General features: G+C 49.2%; 1 protein-coding gene across 2 annotated transcripts in view; it reads right to left on the bottom strand.

The window, feature by feature from the left end:
* LOC135447866 (vascular endothelial growth factor receptor kdr-like) overlaps nucleotides 1–16981 on the bottom strand; it is a 132329-nt gene extending 115348 nt beyond the window's left edge. For both annotated transcript variants that reach the window (XM_064713032.1, XM_064713033.1), the window contains exon 1: nucleotides 16346–16981. In XM_064713032.1, coding sequence (XP_064569102.1) covers nucleotides 16346–16403 — 58 coding nt within the window. In that variant the 5' untranslated portion in view covers nucleotides 16404–16981. The remainder of the gene's footprint in view (nucleotides 1–16345) is intronic.
* Between the last annotated feature and the right edge of the window lie 3909 nt (nucleotides 16982–20890).

Here is a 20890-nt window from a genome sequence, read left to right as displayed (position 1 = left end):
CTCTGTGCTGGCAGGACAGCTGGAATTCCTCAGGGATACCTGCCAGCCTCCCAGGCACTGCTGGGGCCATTCCCTCCTCCTGGCACAGAACAGTGCAGGGACCACCAGCCCCAGGCCACAGGGGAGGGGAATCTCCAGCAGGAAAACCCTGGGAGCAAGGAAGTCACAGCAGAAATATTGGCACCAGCGTTCTGAGGGAGGGGGGTGGGAACAGGCAGGGGAGGAATCTTTCCAGGAAAAGAACATTTGCATCAGATACTTCCAGAAATAAAATATCAGAGAAATGTTCTGAATGCTGGCAGCTCTGCCCTGCTTTGCCCCACCACTCTTTTAAATCCTTCTCAAAGAAGAGTTGATCCTTCAGTGTGGAGCCCCTGATGCACAAAGGAGTGCAAGCACCAACAGGGACCACAGAGCAGCCCCAGGTGATCCCTGGCACCCTCCTGGCACTCTGGGGATGGCAGGAAGCTGCAGCCTTGTTGCAGGACAAATAACTCAGCAGCTGGAGTCTGCTGGCTCTTTATTGCTGTTCCTGCAGCACTCAGGCAGTGCCAGATGTGCTGTCCCTGACTCATGTGCATTGTGTTTGATGTCTCCCACCAGAACCAGCCTTGGGCTGCATCCAGGCTGCTTTTAGCAGAGATAAATATTTGGGTGAGCCTGTGACTGGCAAGAACCTGTCCTCCCTCAGCATCCTCCCCAGCTGAGGAGCAGGCAGCAGCTCAGGCAGGCACAGATGCTTTCTGCACAGGAGGAACAGCCTGTGCTCTCACTGAGCTGCTGCCACTGAGACGAAGCTCCCAAGGAGGGATTTTGGCAGGAGGCTTGCAGGGGTTGGGAGCTGAGTGTTCACCCAGGGCTGTGTCTGTGTGCTGGAGCACAGCAGCAATTACAGCTGCTCTTACCTGTGTGCTGCCAGGCACAGCCAACACCTCCCACCCTGCCTGCAGGGCATCAATCCCGCTGCTCCCCGGCCTCCTGCAGGGCTGGGTAATGTGGAATACACTGAACTTGGAGGCCTGGCAGCTGTAAGCCTTGATTTGCCTTTGCATTATGGGCACAAAGTGTGTGTGGAGCAGCAAGGACCCATGGTCAGGCAGGGTGTGGAAGGCTGGATCCATGGGTTCTCCTTGCTTCTGGACAAGCTCACTGGTTTCTTTCTCCACTTTCTGAGAGACCCACAGGCCCTGGACAGACCCACAGGCCCTGGCTTGGCTGCAGGGTGTGCTGGGCAGGGCTCTGTGTGCTGTGCTGGGGTGTCCCAGTCCCACAGCCCTGTCCTGCCCACCTGGGCCAGCTGGATTAGGATTTCTGCCAGGGGTGGCTCAGCAATCCCAACCCACCTGTGAGAACCCAATTCATGCAAGTCAAGGTGGATTAGTCCCTTCCATCTCCCTGCCCTGTCACTTTGCAGCTGGTGGCAGTGATTTAAGGCCACTTTACTCAGAATTTGGGCTTTTCCCCCCAGCTTTATTTGCCTGACCTTGGTGTTCCAGTCTGCTGAATGAGGAGATGAAGCCATGTGTGACAAACCATCCAGGCCGGTGTTTGCTGGGATGGGTCACAGATTTTCCTGCCCTGTGTCAAAGGGATCCCAGCAGGGACAATGGCAGAGCTGTCCCAGGAGGAGACACCCCTCCTGTGCAGACATTTCTCTGCAAATTGCCATAAATTCACTGTATTTTGGAGAGCTGGGACTGCTGTGCCACACAAGTAGCTCTCAGTGTCACTCTGACAGCACAATCCTGATTTTGGGTGCGCATCCCACAGGGAGCTCACAACCTGACAGTGCTGAGATCACTCCTGAGGCAGGCAAGCATCACAAGCTCAGCCCAAAATCCCCAAATTTGGGACAGGGAGGTCAGAAACACCTCCCTGTTTTGTATCCTGCCTGATATCTGCTTTTGAACCAGGTCACAAGAGATTGTTATTCCCAGCAGAGTGGGGCTGTGTTGAAATGTGGAATTTTTCAGGAATTTTTCATTAACATTGGCTCTGGTAGATAAAATACTGGCCATGCCAAAGACAACATGCTTGGGAATATGCTGCTCCTGAGCACAGAGATATTGTCCCTCAGCACTGCAGCCCACCCAGCACATGGATTGCCCCAGTGGCAAAGAGAATAACAGCCATGGAAGCTGATAATGCCCAGGAATTTTGCTTTTCCTTTGTATTTCCATCTTCATTAAAAGGCCAGAGTGGCATATTCCAGTGAACACTCATTTTTGGTGTTCCCTTTTCAGTGAGAGGATTTGCTTGGTAGGAGATGAAGCAGTTGCAGTTCTATCGGTGGGTGCACAAAAAAAGGATCAACTTTGGGATTCTGCATGAATTTGATTATTTTCACATGGAAAGAGAAAAGAGACAGAATATTGATCATGTATAAGCAAAGCTGAAGGGGTGCTGAGGGTTCAGGAGCTTTGCTGGGCTGGTTTCACAGGCTTTGCTGCAGGATGGGTGAAGAGTTCTGACAATCATTGTGGATAACCCCATCCATCCCTATGGATAACCCCATCCATCTCTGTGGATAAACCCATCCATCCCTATGGATAAACCCAAACCCTCCCAGCCCTGGCCTGCCCCTCATCCAGCCCTGCCCCTCCTCAGAGCCCAGCTCCAGCACTGACCCCTCCTGGCCTCCCTTTGTCCCGTCCTCCCAGGATATTTCAGACCTACTGGACACAGAAATGTGTTCTTAAAGTAAATACCTAAAGCTCTGCTGCTTGGGAAAAACAAAACACATCCAAGGAGGAACAATGTCTCTTTTTTTCTTTCTTTCTTCCCACCCTTCCTCACAACTAAATATTAACAAATATTGATATAAGCACTAAAGCTTTGATACTGAGCTTTGAGAGGATCTGTAAATGGGTGTCTTGTTTGTATCTGTGTGTTATTATTCATCTTTTGTTTTCTGCATGGCCATGCCCACCCTCTGAGGGTGCAAATCCAAAGGGTTGGGCCCAAAAATAAGCTGAGGCTAAAGGTACTCAGGGCTTAGCTGTGGGTTTGGGTAGGTGCAGCTTTTGTAGGGAGATATCCATGGTTGAAAGGAGGGTGTCAAAATGGCAATAATAGTAGTAGTAGTAGTAATAATAATAATAATAATAATAATAATAATAATAATAATAATAATAATAATAATAATAATAATAATTTTGTAGGGAAACATCCATGGTTGAGAAAGGACAGTACCAAAATGGCAGTACTACTACTACTACTACTACTAATAATAATAATAATAAACAGACTGCAAGGGGTAGAGAGGACCCCAGGCTGGGTTTTGAGCCCTGGCTGGATGCTGCTCAGCTGAAATTTTCTGTTTCTCCCCAAAAGATTTCAGATTCCAGAACAAGTGAGCTCTTAGAAGGGGGGTTTCTCCTTTGGATTCTCATCTCCAGTAACCCAATATTCCCTTGAGCAGTGTGATGCCTGTAATCACCTTATTTCTGCTGCTGAAAGCAGCAAGGGGCTGTTTGAGGGCTCCAAGGAGGAGGGGAAGCTCCTGCTGAGCTCCTGCCCAGCCCAGGTGCTCTCCAGGCTCATTGAGGAGCTCTCCAAGAGGCACCTCCAGCATGGGAGGATGGGAACAAACCCTCAGCCTGGAACCCTCTCACTCTGAGAGCCTCTCCGTGGGGGAATCCATCAGAGCAGGGCTGGAAATCAGCTTTGCAAACTCCTCCGTGCCAGAAGAATGAGAACCAAGAGGCTTCTTGGGATGTGTTTGCAGCTGGAGTGGCTCTGCAGCAGTGCAGGTGTGGGTGTGGGTGCTGTGGATATTTCACCATTCAGGAGGCTGAGGGAGGTAGCACAGCAGAAGAAATTCCAGAAAAAAATGCAGCTTTGCAAGGCAGGGATTTCTGCCAGTCCAGGCCAAGCCCAGCCAGTCCCCAGTCCTGATCCCCAGAGCCTGAAATGCCTCCCTGTCCCTGCAGCTCCAAGTGGGTTTTTCTCTGTGGTGGGAGTGAGAGATGAAGCTGTTGCAGACATCTTTTTATGAAAATCCTTTCCTTAGGATTTTTTGTTCCTGAGAAGCTGAGAGGCCTCAGGAACAAAATGTAAACAATGGTTATCTGCTGCTGTGGAATGCAACAGGTGCATCTGGGATTGGTCTCGTGGATGTTTACAATTAATTGCCAACCACAGCCCACTTAGCTTGGACTCTCTGTCTGAGACACAGACCTTTGTTGTTCTTTTCCTTTCTATTCTATTCTTAGCCAGCCTTCTGAGATGAAACTTTTCCTTCTATTCTTTAGTAGAGTTATAATGAAATATATATAATAAAATAATAAATCAGCCTTGTGAAACATGGAGTCAGATCCTCATCTCTTCCCTCATCCTGAAAACCCCTGTGGACACCGTCACATGAAGCAAATCTCCTGCAGCTCCTGAGCTGCTTTTTCTGTTCCAGACATTGATCACTCCATCCCTCCAGGGAGGAAGGGAAGGACCAACCTCCCTGATTTACTGATTTACAGCAGGGCAGAGGCACAAAGGCAGGAAAAACCTGTGCTGCGGGGAGGAATGCAAGGCCAAAATGCGCTGGAGACTGAGGGGGCACCTGCAAACTCCAGTGCAGGGCCTGAGCAAAGCACCCACAGTGCAGGGAGGGCTGGAATCACCCCAGGCTTTCCTTGCAGAGATTCTGGGTGTTGCTCATCCCACATCTCAGTCACTGCTGCCCTGGGTGTTTGCCAAGGGGCAGGGACAGAGCTGAGGCGCTCCAGCCTCACCTGAGCTCCCTGGAGCACAACCCCAGCACAGAGCCAAACCACAGACCTGGCCTGCTCCCTCTGCTCCCAGTGCAGAGCATCCTCAGTGCTCCATCACTGCCCAAAGCATCTCTGCACCAGGCCTCTGCCTCTCCCTTCAAGAAGTTCGTGGACAAAATCCTCAGGCACAGGCTGGGATTGGTGGGGTGTCCTGGGCAGGGACAGGAGCTGCACTGGGTGATCCCTGTGGGTCCCTTCCAACCCAGGATATTCTGTGGTTCTGTGGTTCTGTGACTCTGTGACTGATTCTGTGATTCTGTGACTCTGTGATTCTCTGATTCTGCAGTTCTGTGATTCTGTAATTGATTCTATGGTTCTGTGATTCTGCAGGTCTGCAGTTCTGTGATTCTGTCATAGATTCTGTGATTGACTCTGTGGTTCTGTGATTCTGCAGTTCTGTAATTCTGTCATTCATTCTGCAGTTCTGTGGTTCTGTTATTGATTCTGTGATTATGTGTTCTGTGATCCTGTGACTCTGTGGTTTTGTGATTCTGCAGTTCTGTGATTCTGTGACTGTGGTTCTCTGATTCTGTGATCCGTTCTGTCATTTTGTGATGTCTGCAGTTCTGCAGTTCTGTGATTCTGTGACTGTAATTCTGTGACTCTGTAATTCTGTGATTCTGTGACTGGTTCTGTGATTCTGCAGTTCTGTGATACTGTGACTCTGTGATTCTGCAGTTCTGTAATTCTGCAGTTCTGTGATTCTGTGACTCTGTGACTCTGTGATTCTGCAGTTCTGCAGTTCTGTAATTCTGCAGTTCTGTGATTCTGTGATTTTGCAGCTCTGTGATTCTGCAGTTCTGTGGTTCTGGGATTCTCTGACTGTGTGTTCTGTGGTTCAGAGGGGCTGCCTGTCACCCAGAATGTCTAACAAGGCAGCAGCTCAAGGCAGAGGAAAACATCAACCCAATTGATGCTGAATTTGTGCTCCTGAGAATGCAGAGGAAGTGCAGCCCCAATGAGCTGTGCAAGCACAGAAAGTTAATGTATGCTCGTTTGTATATCTGCCCATTGTCCAGGGGAACTCTCCACTTCCTCTGGGGATCAATAATGAATAGACCTATAAGGGAATGTTGTGGTGGCAGCAATTTCTCTTTTCCTACCATTTAACTCAGAACAATATGGAACCAAAACAACAAGGCAGCCTTTCAAAGGCTGGCAGCACAATGCACCCTATAGGACACCAACCATTAAACTGAAGAGCACCAGGGGGACCTTTGCCCTGTGGATGCTGAGAATTCCTCTCAGTTCCTTTATCCTGAGGATTCCTTTATCATCCCCAGTGCAGAAGATCAGAGTTTGAGATACTCTCCCTACATCCCACCACGCCCAAGAGTCATTGCTCTGCTTTCACTACCAGCAGATGGCAAGGGCAGAACTGAGATAAGCAAAAGAATTTAAAACAGGAAAGATGACTGAATTGGGCTGCTCTGGGCTCTCCTCTCTCTCTCTTTAAGTCTGGATAGCTTAGCTGTGAATTGAAGGAGAATTCTGGTGACACCAGATGCATTGGTCAGCCTGGAATGAAAGAATCAGCAGCCCAAAGAAAAGGCTCTGCAAGGCTTTAGGCTCGTGATTGATTCAGGTGATTCAGGTGTTTATCCTGAACCACACCAGTGGTATCAATATTATCTGTCATTGCTATTCCAGGGATGCAAAATGAAAGAGTTCACACTCTATCACAAACATCCAGACCCTGCAACAGCAATCCCAGAGTCACTGCACAAAGGCTTTGGTGTTTGCCTCGTGCAGAGTGTGCAGTGCTGGACCCTGGATTACAGATTTCACTTGGCACAGGTAGGCAGAGAGGGAGAAGCTCAGAGTTGCACTGCTCAGTGCCAGAGCACAAATCCAGGTAGTATTTCAAAGCCTACATTAATTTTAAAGTACAAAGATATTGCGGAGTGGAAGGGCAAATGGCCTTGAACAGCAGCTGTGCCAGCAATCCTCCATGGAAATCAAAACCAGCTCAGCTTCAGCTTCTCCACTAATCTCACTCTGAGCACAGAATTTTCATCTCTACTGCCCTGATTTTCTCCTGAGTGCTGGACAGGTTTGGCAAATGAAAAGTGAGATTTATACCCAGACAAAACTTCTGTCCTCTTCCTTTGTCCTTCTGCCAGAAACCCACCAGAAAACCAAAGAGAAGTTAAAACAAATTGGGCACATATTGCTGGGATGGGAGAAGGAAAACCTTTCTCTAGGGAGCATCTGCCTGTGCTTGTAGACCTGTGGGATGTCGTGGTGCCTGTCTGGGGAGCCTGCCCTGGCTGACATTGTGCTTCAGCTCTGACACCCACACAGAACATTAGGAAATAAGGCTGGTGGTTTATTTTTAATAGCAATAAAACCACCATGGTTGTGCACAAAGTTCCAGAGAGAGCAACCTCAGTAACCAGTGATGCCTTGTGGAGGCTGACCTAGAACAGAGGCTGGGCAGAGCTAAAGAATAAAGTAGGGATTTATTAAAAGGATCTCCTTCATGGGTGCACCTTGGGCAGCACAAGAGCCCAGCCAGGGCTGCACCCAAGATGAACAAAAATGGTCACAAAAATCCCTGACTGCTCATGGGGTCTCTCACTTTGATCAGTTCTGCTCCATTTGCACCTTGCAGTTCATTGTCCCATTCCAGCTTTAGCCCAGGCAGTCCCACCCTGCTTGTTTTTCTCTCTCAGCCCACGGTGTTTGTGCTCCTGGGCTGAGATTTGGATCATTTGTCCTTGGTCCCAGCTGGAGCAGGAATTGTTTTGGCTCCCTGCTCTGTGCACAGAGCTCACCATCCCCTCATATGAAGCCCAGACCCACACACTAAAGCAGCACAGAATCTGAAAAATAGAAAAGCTAAACCTGAGGCATCACTAGAAGAAGGCTTCGTGACTTTATGACTTATCAAATTAAATTAATAATGGTATTTCACCAGATGGGTCTGAGTATTACTTTTCACATACAAAGTAGACAACAATTAAAAAGGCAAAATGGCTGATTTATACCAGAGATCAGAATAGATAAATCAGATCAGAACAACCCCATAGGAATAATAAGGAGAAATTAGCCTTGTAAACAATGGCAGAATTCCTGATGGAACTGTTTGGAGCTGGATGGGGAACCTTTGGCAAGCCCTGCTCAGCAGCTCCTGTTTTCCTGAATTCCCCTTCCCAGGGAGTGCCTCCATCCCAGTAATGTCCCAGCTGGGTCTTTCCTTTCACCCTGCACTTCTCCCATCAGAGCAGGGCTGCTCTCGCCCAGGCTCACCCAGAGAACTGAGCTCATGTCTGTTTGCCTGCCTGGGAGAGCCAGGGGAAAACATTCCAATTGTGAGAACACCACAGCCATTCCAAAGCTGCAAACCCATCACTCTGCAGCCTTGGCTTATCTCCTTGCTGATGGAGCAGGGGATGAAGCAATAAAACTGCTCACAGAGTCATCTGTGCCTTCGTGGTAACACCTGGCCTTGCCTTCCCAGAGGTGCCATGATCCTTGGAAAAGGGTGGGATGAGCTGGGGCAATCCCAAAATGAGATGGGCCAAGAGCAGGGAGCTGCCAGGCTCTGCCCCACTCTGCTCCCTTCATGCTGACACAGGATTTTAGGGATTCATCCTCTCTCTGGGAATTCCTATTGAGCCAAACCCTCCTGCTCTGTCCTTACCCCACAGAAAATCTGCCCAGAATAAAGGGAAGTTGTTTAAAACATGGGAATCTCCATGATCTGTGCAGCCAAAATAAATGTGAGGAATAGCAGGAAGGGTTCCTGTGCTGCCTCACACAACTGGGGGCTGCCGCAGGCTCAGGCACACTCTGTTTTTCCTTCACCACTGGAAAAGAAACAGCTTATTTTGCTTTCTCACAGTGAAGCAAATCAAGACTTTTCCAGAAATATCAGTAAGATCTCTACCTTTATAAAACATGCAGTGAGGGAGCAGCCTTCAGTCTGCCTTTTTTCCCCTCAGATTCCACCACAAAATGTGTAAACAGCCAGAAGAAAATCAATGTTCTGAGCCATACAATGGACAATTCAAAGGCAGGCTATTGTCTTCAGCCAAGCACAGCCTTAAACCTGTGTGAGCGAGAGGCAAAGCTTGTCCCGAGTGTGTGAACATGAAAATAACTCAGACATGATCCATTTCCAGAGAAAAAAATGTGGCAGGCCAAAAGGTTACCTGATTCTCTCTGCTTTACAGTGTGTAACAGCTTAAATTGTGTTTTAAAGGTCCTTGGGCTGACATCATTGTTTACATTGACTTGAATCATTCTTTAATTGTAACAAACCCCTTCCAAGCAGGCTCAGTGCTGCTGTGTCATGCAGAGAGAGAGAGGTGACACCAGTGCCTGCCTCATCCACATCCAGACAGAGCTGGGAAAAGAGATCTTGGGTCAAAAAGAGCTGGGAAAGAGATCTTGGGTCAGAAAGAGCTGAGGAAAGAGATCTTGGGTCAGAAAGAGCTGAAGAAAGAGATCTTGGGTCAGAAAGAGGTGGGAAAAGAGATCTTGCCTCAGAAAGAGCTGGGAAAAGCATTTCTCCCCACACCTGTGTTCTGCATTATTCTCTCTCCTGGGTGAGGAATCAAAGCAGTGGAAGCTCAGAAATCTTTCCCTCCTGTCTGTAAATGATCATTGACTGAGCAGGAGCAGTGGGTGCCCTTCCCCAGGGGAGGGCTTGTCCAGTGACCCAGTGGGCACCTGTGGCATTTACTGTCCCGCAAGGAAAGGCACAGACACCTGGAGCTCTGCAGCAGGAGCTGCCCAGAGCTTCACTGCCCTCCTTCCAGCACCTCCCTGCTCCACAGGGTCTGGGCAAGCTGCTCCAAGCTCTCCCTGCTCCTGGAACCAGGATTGCCCTCACCAAGGGCTTCCAAGTGCTGCTGTGGGGTGTGTGTGGTGGCTCCTGGGGGAGCTGCCCCTGCCAGCTGCATCAGGGAGAGGAGAACAGAGGGGAAAATCACATTTACAGCTCTTGGGGAGGTCTGTAGGAGGCGTGTGCACATTAAAGGTCTGAAACGCCGACCCCTGTCCTAAAATCAGGGAAATGCAGGCTCAGGATGATCCCCATTGCTGCAGAGCCCTTTACAGAAGCTGTGAGGGGATTGAGGAGGAGATTCTGGGCAGAATCCCACACTCCCATCCCCACTGCAGCTTCTGGGCACTGGGAGGAAATTGCTTGGAGTCCTGAATGAGTTTATTCAGCCCTGATTTCAGCTAATGAGCTCTGCACGAGGAGCAAACAGGATGAGCAGCTCCCAGCTCAGCTGTTTGTGTGTGTGTGGGGTGCCCCTGTGAGCAATCCCATTTTCCTCAGGGCTGTGGGGCAATGGCCAAAGCAGCCCCGTGGTGGTTCCTGCTTTTCCTGCAAGCTGACCCCGCTGTATCCGTGAGGAAGAATTCCAGGTGAGCAATTCCTGAGCTGGGGGCTCTAAGGAAGCAAACATTTTGGCTGAGGTGCTTTGGGTTCGTGGTGATTTTGTAAAAATGGAACAGGTAATGACAGGGTCAGGCTTCCTTGACCCTCAAATCAAGAACAATCCCAGCAAGGCTGCAAACTCCCCTCTCCACTTCCTTGGCAATCACGTTCCCACAGTTCAGAAAAACACAGGAAGATCTAAGGAAACCTATGTGGAAATGAAGAAGACAAAGGCAAGTGATCTGAAAATAGAAGGCTGGTCCATATATTTCCTTTACATTCTGGGCCTCGCTTCGGGTTTTGGCTGAATTTTGAAACTTTGAGGGCCACGTGCTTGTGCCATTCCCTGCAGGGCACAAAGGAAAAGTGACTTTTTCAGAGTTCCAGCATTTGCAGGGTTAGATGAGGTTCTTTCCTTGTTACTCAGTCAAACTCAGTGCTAAATCTTTCCTGCTTAGACCCAAAACAAAAGCCCTAGTCACGCACATCCCATATTTGAGATGTGACCCCTCCTGCTTTTCCAGGTACTGGGGGGACTCACAAAAATGATTTCTTGTAAAAAGTCAGTGCAGCAGGAACACAAAGAGCTGGCAGAAAACAAGAGATTGAACTGCAGGACTCAAGCAGTCCCACTTTGTTTTGTTCAGAAATCTCTGCCCCAGGAAGAATTGTAAAGGCAAAATTCATTTTGGGACAGAGGAGAGAGACTGTGCAGAGCCCTGGTGTGGAAGGGCTGGGAAATTCCTCTTGGCTTCTCCTAATGTAAAAATTCGAGGAATCCTGAGCCCTGAGGGGAATTTAGGAGACATCCAGGAAAGGGGGGGAGAGCAGGAGAGGGGTGTAGGATGTAGTGGGGACAAAAAGAATGTGCTGCAAAGTCAGACTAATCCAGGGGCTTGGGGACAGGGTATTGGAGTGACTCATGAGGATTTCCACAGACTCACTCACTCTCCATCATAAAACAGTTCCCGGAGTGCTCCCTGTCCAGCAGAGAGCAGAGCTGTGTCCCAGTGTTGGTAGGGACAGAAGTCAGCAGTGGCACAGGGCAGCAGCTCAGTGCCAGGGAGGAATCTCCACAAAATGGGCACCCATCAGTTTTGCCCCTCACAGCCTCAGGGGATCAGGCTGATCCTGGTCCTTCCTCCTCCCCACTGGAGGAAGCAGCTCCTGGCTGAGCCTCTGAGGTCCTGCAGAAACCCTGATTCCTGTGGTCTGTGCTGATCCTGCCCTGCTCCTGATGAGTGCCAGCTCTGCTCCCTGGGCAAGCCTTCTATCAAATGCCATTTCCAGATAAAACCCTTGACTGGTGGATTTTGGCAGCTTCTACTCTTTTCTCTGCAGCCTTAAAATGAAAAATTAACGAGGTGCCTAATGGGGAGCTCAGTTCTCTATTACACACATCTCACCCAGGTGTTTTTGGGCAGCCAGGTGTCCTGGGGGCTGTGGCTGAGGACACTTGGATGGGGATGTCCTGGTGGGCACTCAGAGCCCTCGTGTCCTGCCAGCCATCAGAGCTGCTTTCTGAAGGAAAGCACCTGCACGCATTTATTTCAATCCTAGCTGTTGTTTAGATACTCCAATATCCCTTCATTACTCCCACTCCTAATTCCCATTCCAGTGCCATCAGGCTGGTTTGGAGGGAAAGGAAAAGTGGATCAGAGGAATTCCAGAGTGAGCAGGTGAAGCTCAGAGGGGCTGCGCTCCAGGCTGCTCCTCGTGCTCACTCTGAGAGTCCAACTCTGCCCTCCTGGAAATTCCTGGGTACCTTTAAAAAATCCAGGTGGACGCTGCTGCCCCCAAAACTCTCCTGAGAGCATCTTCTTTGTGCCCCCTGTCCCTTTTCTGGTGCCCAAGTGACCCTTCCTGCATCACACCCTGCAGATGTCCCTGGAAGGACCAGGTGTGAATAGATGTGAATCATCCCTCAGTAGATATGGGACAGACCAGGTTTGCACCCTCCTCCAAACTGCACTGCTGATCTGGGAGAGACCCCCAAAAAGCTCAGATCACCCTCCCCTGCTGTACCTGAGGAATCTCCTGTGGGACTTGGAAACCTTTTGCTTGTGTGCATAAACTTATTTAAAATATTATTATTATTATTATTATTATTATTATTATTATTATTATTATTATTATTATTATTAACTAATATATAACCATAATATATAATATATAATAATATAATAAATTATACATATAATTATATATAATGATATGTAATATATAATATATTGTCTATTATATATTATGTATTATATATTATATATTATATAGTATATATAGTATATAGTATATAGTATACAGTATATATTATATATTATATAGTATATATTATATGTTATATATTACTATTCTATTATGAACAACATAAGTATTCAGCCCAACCTGAGATATTAATTCAAAGTGCAGTAGATTGAGCTCTCATTTTGTACAAGTAATTTATCATAAAATGATAATTTAAATAAATAAAATAAATAATTTATAATAAAATTAATAATCCAGGGTGAAAGGGCAGAAATTACCCTAATGGTCCCCGTTGCTCTTACACAGAGCAGACCAATGCCCACAGATAAATATTTTGTACAAGTTTTAAAGAAAATGCAGCAAGTTCTTACAGCGGAAACCTTCAACAAACAATCTGGTTCATTTTCTCAGTGTTCTTTTGGGTACAATACAGTTTTTTGGAAGTTCAGGGAGTATTCAGAAATACTTGACATTTTTTTCCTTGCCTTAAATGGCTGAATTGGTATAAAGAGATTTCCAGTTGGTTTCGAATGTGGCAGCTTCAGCAGGAGGCTCATATATCACCAGCCTAAAAAAGGCTCCTCGGCTTTTTATAACATTTTCCCACAGTACAGCAAATGTTTGGGAATAACACCAGTTAGGACACACATTTTTTGGGAAAACAACCCCCAGTGCCTCTGCCCTGGCACAGCCACACTGATCCTGCTGCCCTCTGTGACCATCCTGGCTGGAAAACCAGGAGGAATCCAAGCTCCTGAAGCTTTTATCTCCTGATCCATGGCTTAATTGAAATCTCTGTGTTAACAAGCTTCATTGCCCATCCAGTATAATCAATTTGTAGAAGACATGGCAAAATTAAACAACAACAAAAAAAATCAATTTCAAACGTGCTTTCATTTCAAAGCCATGAGGCAGGACCTGATTTTTATTCTTCAATCTTTAATAATTTCCAGTGTTAAATCACTGAAATGGCTGAGTTTATTCCAATACCCAAAAAGTGCCTTGGATTGCTCAGATATTAAAAACCTTCTGGTGATCATGTCAGTGGGTAAAAGACACTGAATTCGTCATGCACAATTTAAGGTGCAAGAATTTCTTTGCAGATTGTTTTTGCAAGGGCTGGTTATGCACCACCCCACTCCACAGCTCAGAGCTGTGCCAGCTGTTGGCACCTGCACCATCATTAAATCAGAGGTCAGTTCTGAGCAGCAGGACCCCAACCAGAGCTCTGAGGAGCTGAGAAGAAGCTGAGCAATGAGCAAAAGGAAAATGGAAATTTATTGATACTCAGGGAACTAAAGGAGGCAATTTAAAGGTGTGTTTAGAGCTGTATTTTAGAATAAGGTGGGAAATCACTGGGATGATGCTTGTATAGTCTCTTTCCCCTGCTGAAAGCAACAAATCAGTCAGGAATTCCCCAAGGGAGACCTGGATAAATGTAATGGCCAGAATTTCATCAATTTCATTGCTGGGGATGAATGTGGAGGGAAAAGTGGCAGAGGAGTCGATGCCTTGGTGCTGAGCAGCTTTCACACTTGTAGAGCTTTCCTTCTCTCTGCATTGCTGTGGAATTGTTTGGGTTGGAATCAGAGTCAGCCTCTCAGCACTGCCCTGCCTAACTTTGGCCACAGAGATCCCAGGGAAGGTTTACCTACACTGAGGGGCAAATCCAGGCTTGGGGAGGTGGAGCAGAGCTGCACTGAGCTCAGGAGCACTGAGGGCAAGGTGGTGAGGAGCTGGCTCCCCAGTAACACCAGTGCCATCCCAAATCCTCAGCCCTCCTGGCCCTACATCCCCTGGCTTCCAGCCCAGTGAGGGCACCCAGAGGCTGTGCTGGTGTTTTAGCTCTTCCTAAAGATGAGCCAAGCTCCTGACATGCACAGGGCTGCTCCAGGTCCCTGAGCACTCGGCACCTCTGGGCACAGGGGTGTTCCTGCCTCCCTCCCTCTGCCACAGGACTTTGCCTTCTCTTGGCCTCCTCTGTGCCTGGCACTGATGGCAGAAGGAATCCGGACCAAATTCCAAGGTTATTGGGCAGAAATGGAAAGGAACCTGGTGAGGAAGGACCTGAGCAGCCCTGAAATGTGGGCAGCGTGTCCAGCCAGGATTTCCCCCTGGACTCCCTGTGCTCCACTTCACCCTGAGCCTCAGGAACACTTGGGCACACCACGTTTTCTCCCATCTCCCAACCCCTCTTTATTATCCCACTCTGATCCCCCAAATCCTGTGGTGATTTATGCCTCTGAAATCCACACTGGATTTTGGGCAGCTTTTCCAGCCTGTGCAGAGGCTGGGGCTCCCAGAGCACACAGCTGCTGCTGCTGCTGCACGTGTCAGCCAGCTGGAGACAGCTCAGGAACCCTCCCAGGGCTGCTCCAGGTGCTGCCCAAGGTGTGGGCACTGCTGGCACACCTGGCACAGGACACATTCCCTGGGGACACCACGGATCCTGAGCATTCCTGCTCCTTGCCACCTGCCAGGTTTGCTGCTTCAGCTTTTCCCGGACAAGCCCTTTGGAGCACAACCCCAGGCTCAGTTATTTATTCTGCAGGTAACTGTGGGGAAGATGTGAGATTCCCCAGGGTTTGTGCCTGCCAGTCAGTCTCTTTCTGCAGAAGGAATACATTAAATCCCTGAATGAATCCAAGAAAATCAAGGACAGCGATGCTCCACAGTGTTTCCAGAAGCTATCCACTTAACTATGAAAATATAATATGCTGAAGAACAACAGCCTCGTGCTGTGCAATACATCCACTACCCAAAAAAATGAAAAAGTCCTTTCTGTCAGAAAGGAATTCCCCAATAAACAAGAGCCCATCTCCCTTACACAATTTGCAGCGTCATGAATGAATAGCTCAGTAATCCAGCAAAATCCTCATGCTTAATGAGATAATGAAAAGTCACACGGCAGATGGAAAAGCTCTCCCAAATCTCATTAACCTGCCTCTTGGCTTTTCTGATAGCAGCAAAAATTGGGAATAAATCTGGGGGGAAAAGGGAGTTTGCTGCAAAGGAAAATGAGTTTTGGAGAGCAGGGGATCTAACCTGGCACCTGGGTTAGAGGTGGGGAAGGCAGTGAAGAAGCACCACGTGTACAAAAATTGAAATATCAAAGAACCAATATGCAAAAACTGAAATATAAAAGAACCAATATTCAAAAACTGAAATATCAAAGAACCAATGTTCAAAAATTGAAATATCAAAGAATCAGAACTGGAATGTCAGAGAGAATGCCCGTCAGAGATGTCTGTGCCCATGAGCCCCAGGACAGCGGGACAGCCCAGGTGCTCCCAGACAGCTCCTCCTTTGAAAGCCTCAGCTCTGCCTCGAGCGATCAAACACAACCAGGAACCCTCCCACATCGAGGGGAAAAAGCCACAAATCGGTGAGCACTCACAAGTCGCTATTTCTAACCAAGCGGCCAAACCTCGAGGGGGAACACCCATTACATCTGACCTTGGTGTGCGACACCTTCAAGGAGGTTTGGTTATTTTACCTCTATTTCCAAAGATCAGATTTAACGGAGGTGTGAACCCCGCGGCTTTGGGGACAGAGCGGTGACACCTGCCCGCTCTGGGGCTCTCAGCTGGGTGACACCTCCCAGAGGAGCACAGAAAGCGGGGAAAAGCGCAATAAAGCATCACGGAGCGCTGCCCCCGGGGATAGTACCAGGGAAATACCCATTAAATCTGACCTTGGTGTGCCACATCTTCAAGGAGGTTTAGGATTTTTACCTCTATTTCCTGATTTAACAGAGGTGTGAACCCCGCGGCTTTGGGGACAGAGCGGTGACACCTGCCCGCTCTGGGGCTCTCAGGGGGATGACACCTCCCAGAGGAGCACAGAAAGCGGGGAAAAGCGCAATAAAGCATCACGGAGCGCTGCCCCCGGGGATGGCACCGCTCGGGCCACCCCTGCCCGCAGCCCCGGCTCTTACCGTGCAGCAGCAGCAGCCCCTGCAGGGCACACACGGCCAGCAGGGCCCGGGGCAGCATCCCGGGGCCGGTCCCGAGGCAGCCGAGCCCCTCGGAGAAGTTTTCCTTCCTTCGCTGCGAGGAGTTCGGGGAAGGCACGGGCAGGACGAGGCGCGCAGGGTTTCCCACTTGTTGATCGCAGTTACCATTCACCGCTTCATCCTGGGGCTGCGGGCTGTGTTCGCCTTCCCTTCTTCTTCCCGAGGTTCTGGGTTTTTTCCTTCACCCCCTTATTCCTCTTCCCCCCCGTTTCTCCAATCCCGGCGGTGTCCGGGGGGAACCTCAGGAGCCTCCTGGCTGGCGCAGAGGGGTGAGAAAGCGAAGCAAAAACACCACAAAAAGTTTGGCAAAAACTTTCCCGCACTCGCTGCTGCTGGCGGCGGAGCTTGGATAAATAAGGTGGCAGAGGCTGCTGTGAGCTGGGCTCTGCAGGGAGGTGCAGGTGCCGATGGAAGGACAGACGGCCCGGCAGGACAGGAGCCCGGCTGGCTCTACCTGCCCGGGGGCACCTGCCCGGGGCGGCGGGGCCGGGGCATGGCCGGCTCGGGCTCTGCCTGTCCCCCTCCCCTCGCCGAGCCTTTCGCAGGGAAGTTTGATGCGAGCCCGAGATTCTTTATAGGGACAGGAAAAAAAAAAAAAAAAAAAAAAAGGAGGAAGGAGAGACGTCACCAGCCGAGGCGAGGGGACTTCACTCTCTCTCTCTCCCTCCCTGTCATTTCACAGAGCTCCTGGGTTTCCTGCTGAGATGGGGCAGAGAAGGGAATTCCGGCTGCTTGCCGGCACCGCCCGGCCCTGCAAAGCTGGAGCTCGGGGGATCAGGTGGCACCGCCGTCCCCCGGGGCACAGAGGTGGCATGGCCCGGCCACGGAGCCCTCGGGCTGTGGGACAGCGGGAATGGGACAGACACCACCCGAGGATGGGCTGTGTCCTGCAGACACCACCTGAGGAACGGGACTCTGGGGAGGGGACAGACACCACCTGAGGATGGGCTGTGTCCCACAGACACCGCCTGAGGATGGGCTGTGTCCCACAGACACCGCCTGAGGATGGACTGTGTCCCACAGACACCACCTGAGGAACGGGCTGTGTCCTTTACACACCACCTGAGCATGGGCTGTGTCCTGCAGGAGCCACTCTCTGGGCCCCTTCACCCCGTGTTCAGCAATTTGGGCTCTTGGTGCTGCTCCCTGTGCCCTGCTGGGATGGAGGACACCCACCCTCCCTCGCTCTTGGGGCACGGAGAAAATCCCAGGTTTGCATCGGGTTTCCGGAAATCCCAGTGATGTTATCTGTATTACCTGACCCCTCACAGGTTTCTCATCTGGGCATTGTCTCCAGCTTCATCCACACATCCAGGCTCCATCCTGCCCTGTGCCTTTGCCCTCTCCATGCCAGGCAGGGTTTCAGCCACAGGGATGGGCACTCCAGCCACAGGGATGGGCACTCCAGCCACAGGGATGTCCCTCCTTTTCCCCCCACCCTGGGAATCACTGCCCAGTCCTGCTCAGGGCTGCTCCTCCAGCCACAGCTCTGAGTGTCACAAACCTTCGGGAGATGTCCCAGGACATGCAAGGGACACTTCTGGAGTGCAGCCAGCACTGAGGTGACCAGCAGGGAGCTCTTCTGTGCTGCTATTCCAGTGCAAATATCACGTGTGTCTTGTAATGTAAAAGCACTGAGAATGAGAGAGTGCTGGAAGCTCCACAGCTGCCCCTACAGATTGTCCTTCCCAATAATCCCAATAATCTAAATCATCCCAACAATCCCAATAATCCAAATAGTCCCAATAACCCCAACAATCCCAATAGTCCCAATAACCCAAATAATCCCAATAATCCAAATAACCCCAACAATCCCAATAATCCAAATAGTCCCAATAACCCCAACAATCCCAATAATCCCAATAGTCCCAATAACTCCAATAGTCCCAATAATCCAAATAATCCCAATAGTCCAAATAATCTCAATAATCCAAATAACCCAAACAATCCCAATAATCCCAACAGCCCCAATAACCCCAACAATCCCAATAATCCAAATAGTCCCAAGAACCCAAATAATCCCAATAACCCAAACAATCCCAATAATCCAAATAACCCCAACAGTCCCAATAACCCCGACAATCCAAATAATCCCAATAGTGCCAATAACCCAAATCCCATCAGGTGAGCCCCTGGGGTCACTGGTGTTGCAGGACCTGCAGAGCCTCACAGGACAGCACTGCCAGTCCCTGGGGCTCAGAGATGGGGTTGGTTTTGCATTTTTTTGCTCCTCTTGCTCAGTTTGTTTGCAAAAGAAAAGCCAGAGCCAGCAGGTGCACCAGACTGTTACAGGATGGAGATCATGGGGCTGGTGACAGGGCCTTTTCACACCTCAGTTTAATCCAAAATCTAAATCCTTAATGCCCATAACAGCTCCGAGCTCTTCACTGCCGTGCACTGGAGCAAAGGGAGACACAGGTTTGGTTCTGTGAGTTACAATCCCAAATGCAAATGGACACTTCAGAAGGTCAGGATTGACACCTGCTGTAGAAATGTCCCAAATTCAACAAGAAATTGAACCCAGGCCTCAGATATTTCCAGGTTTATGAACAAGAAGCCTCATTTCTCATGCACAATGTTAAATCATGAATGCTTTTCTCAACATGATCTTCATATAAATGCCCAGATCGTTGTCAAGATGAAAAATTGCATTTTTCTATGCCTAAAATTAAATTTTAGGACGTACAACTTTCCTCAGATATGGGTTACAGTAAAGGAATCCTAAATAACTATGGATAATGGTAAAGACCAATCCCATAGGAACTTAACTGGAGAATCAAAACTCTAACATAATTATAAGACTGTAGTTTCTTTGTAATTTATGGGGAAGTGTTTAAAAATGCATTAGAGGTTACCTACCAGCTGGTAATAATTTGTGTTGTATTTGTGTAATGCCCCAGATAATCTTTTATCTGTTGATAAATGTAATTGATCTTTTAATTGAGATTAAATGCCTCTAGTGTGTTGTTTCACAAGGAATTCAGTATTAGAACCTGGTCAAGCAGTCCTGAGTTTATAATATATTTTTATACTTTATTTTCCCCTCATAATGTGCAAAATTAAAGTTATAAGAAGGACACAATTTGTTCCTGAGCACCTTCCAGTGCCTGGAGCAACCTGTTAGAGCCTTTCCAAAGGAGAGCAGACTTCCCTGGCACAGCAGCCTGCTCTGCTCACACAGATGGGAAAAGCCATTTGCTAACTGGGCTAGAACTCCTCATAATCACCCAGCTCATTTTCCATCACAGGTATTCCATCCCAGGAGCTCAGAGCTCCTCACCAATATTAACACACGCCAGCCTTGCCACCCTCAGGGGAGCAGAAGCAGGGCTAGGAAAGGTCATTTCCCTTCCTCATGAGGCACTTGGAGCTTTGCAAGGCACCCAGCAGCTGCAGCGGTGTGACCATAACTAAATAATAACAAAAATTAAAAAATGGGGGAGTGCAGGTTGCTGTGTCTGTGTCCCAGGCCACTGGGGTGGAAATTCCTGCAGGAGTTTGGCTGGAATTCCAAGGTATGGAATCTGCTCTTTGTAGGACTTGGCTGACCCAGGAGATGCTTGGTCACCCTTGGTGGTATCTCCCATCCTTCCTGGCAGAGAATTACCTGTGTTATGTTGGTGCCTTCTGCCAGCTTGGCACGGAGCAATTCCAGAGCTGGAACCCCTTCCCTTCATCTCTCTCCTCTCCTGGTGCTCATCCATGGAGGGGGACAGAGGGAGTGGCTGTGGATGGGGTCTGGAATTGCATCCTGTGCTGGTTTAGCTGTGAAGGTAAAACATCTCCATCCCAGAGGAGCTGTGCAGCTCTGGGCTGGCTCCCAGGCCCAGCTCCAGCACTCAGGGCCAGGCTCCCCTGACCCAGCCCCTGTCCCACAAACTCCCTGCCAGGTTCCTGCTTGGCTCCCTCAGCCACCGAGGGCACAGAGGGGTTCAGCCCCCAATCCTGAATTTAGCTGGGTGATTCTGCCCTGTCTGTGGGGTGGGGGCACTGGGGTGCCTTTGATGTCAGAGCCAGTTCTGAAGGGTGGAATTGTTCTCCAAAGGGGCTCCAAAGCAGCTGCAGAGAGCTGGGACCAAGATAAGCTGGGGTGGCATCCCTGAGCTGAGCTTTACCTATGGAACAAGAAGCAAGGAGGACAAAACAAGGCATTGAAGGTCATTTCTCCATGCTGGTGATCGTGGTTTCAGTGCCTATGACAGCCTTTAGGGTGGAATTGTTCCCCAAAGGGGCTCCAAGGCAGCTGCAAAGAGCTGGGACCCTCAGCCATGGCTGAGCTGGGGTGGCCTCCCCGAGCAGAGGTCTGCCTACAAAGTGAGAAGCAAGGAGGACAAAACAAGGCATTGAAGGTCATTTCTCCATGCTGGTGATCGTGGTTTCAGTGCCTATGACAGCCTTTAGGGTGGAATTGTTCTCCAAAGGGGCTCCAAGGCAGTTGGAGAGATCTGGGACCCAGCTGAGCTGGGC

This window comes from Zonotrichia leucophrys, chromosome 4A, assembly GCF_028769735.1.
Source record: "Zonotrichia leucophrys gambelii isolate GWCS_2022_RI chromosome 4A, RI_Zleu_2.0, whole genome shotgun sequence".
Taxonomy (NCBI): domain Eukaryota; kingdom Metazoa; phylum Chordata; class Aves; order Passeriformes; family Passerellidae; genus Zonotrichia; species Zonotrichia leucophrys.
Note: the sequence above shows the minus strand (reverse complement) of the source record. Positions and strands in the feature narration are given on the sequence as shown.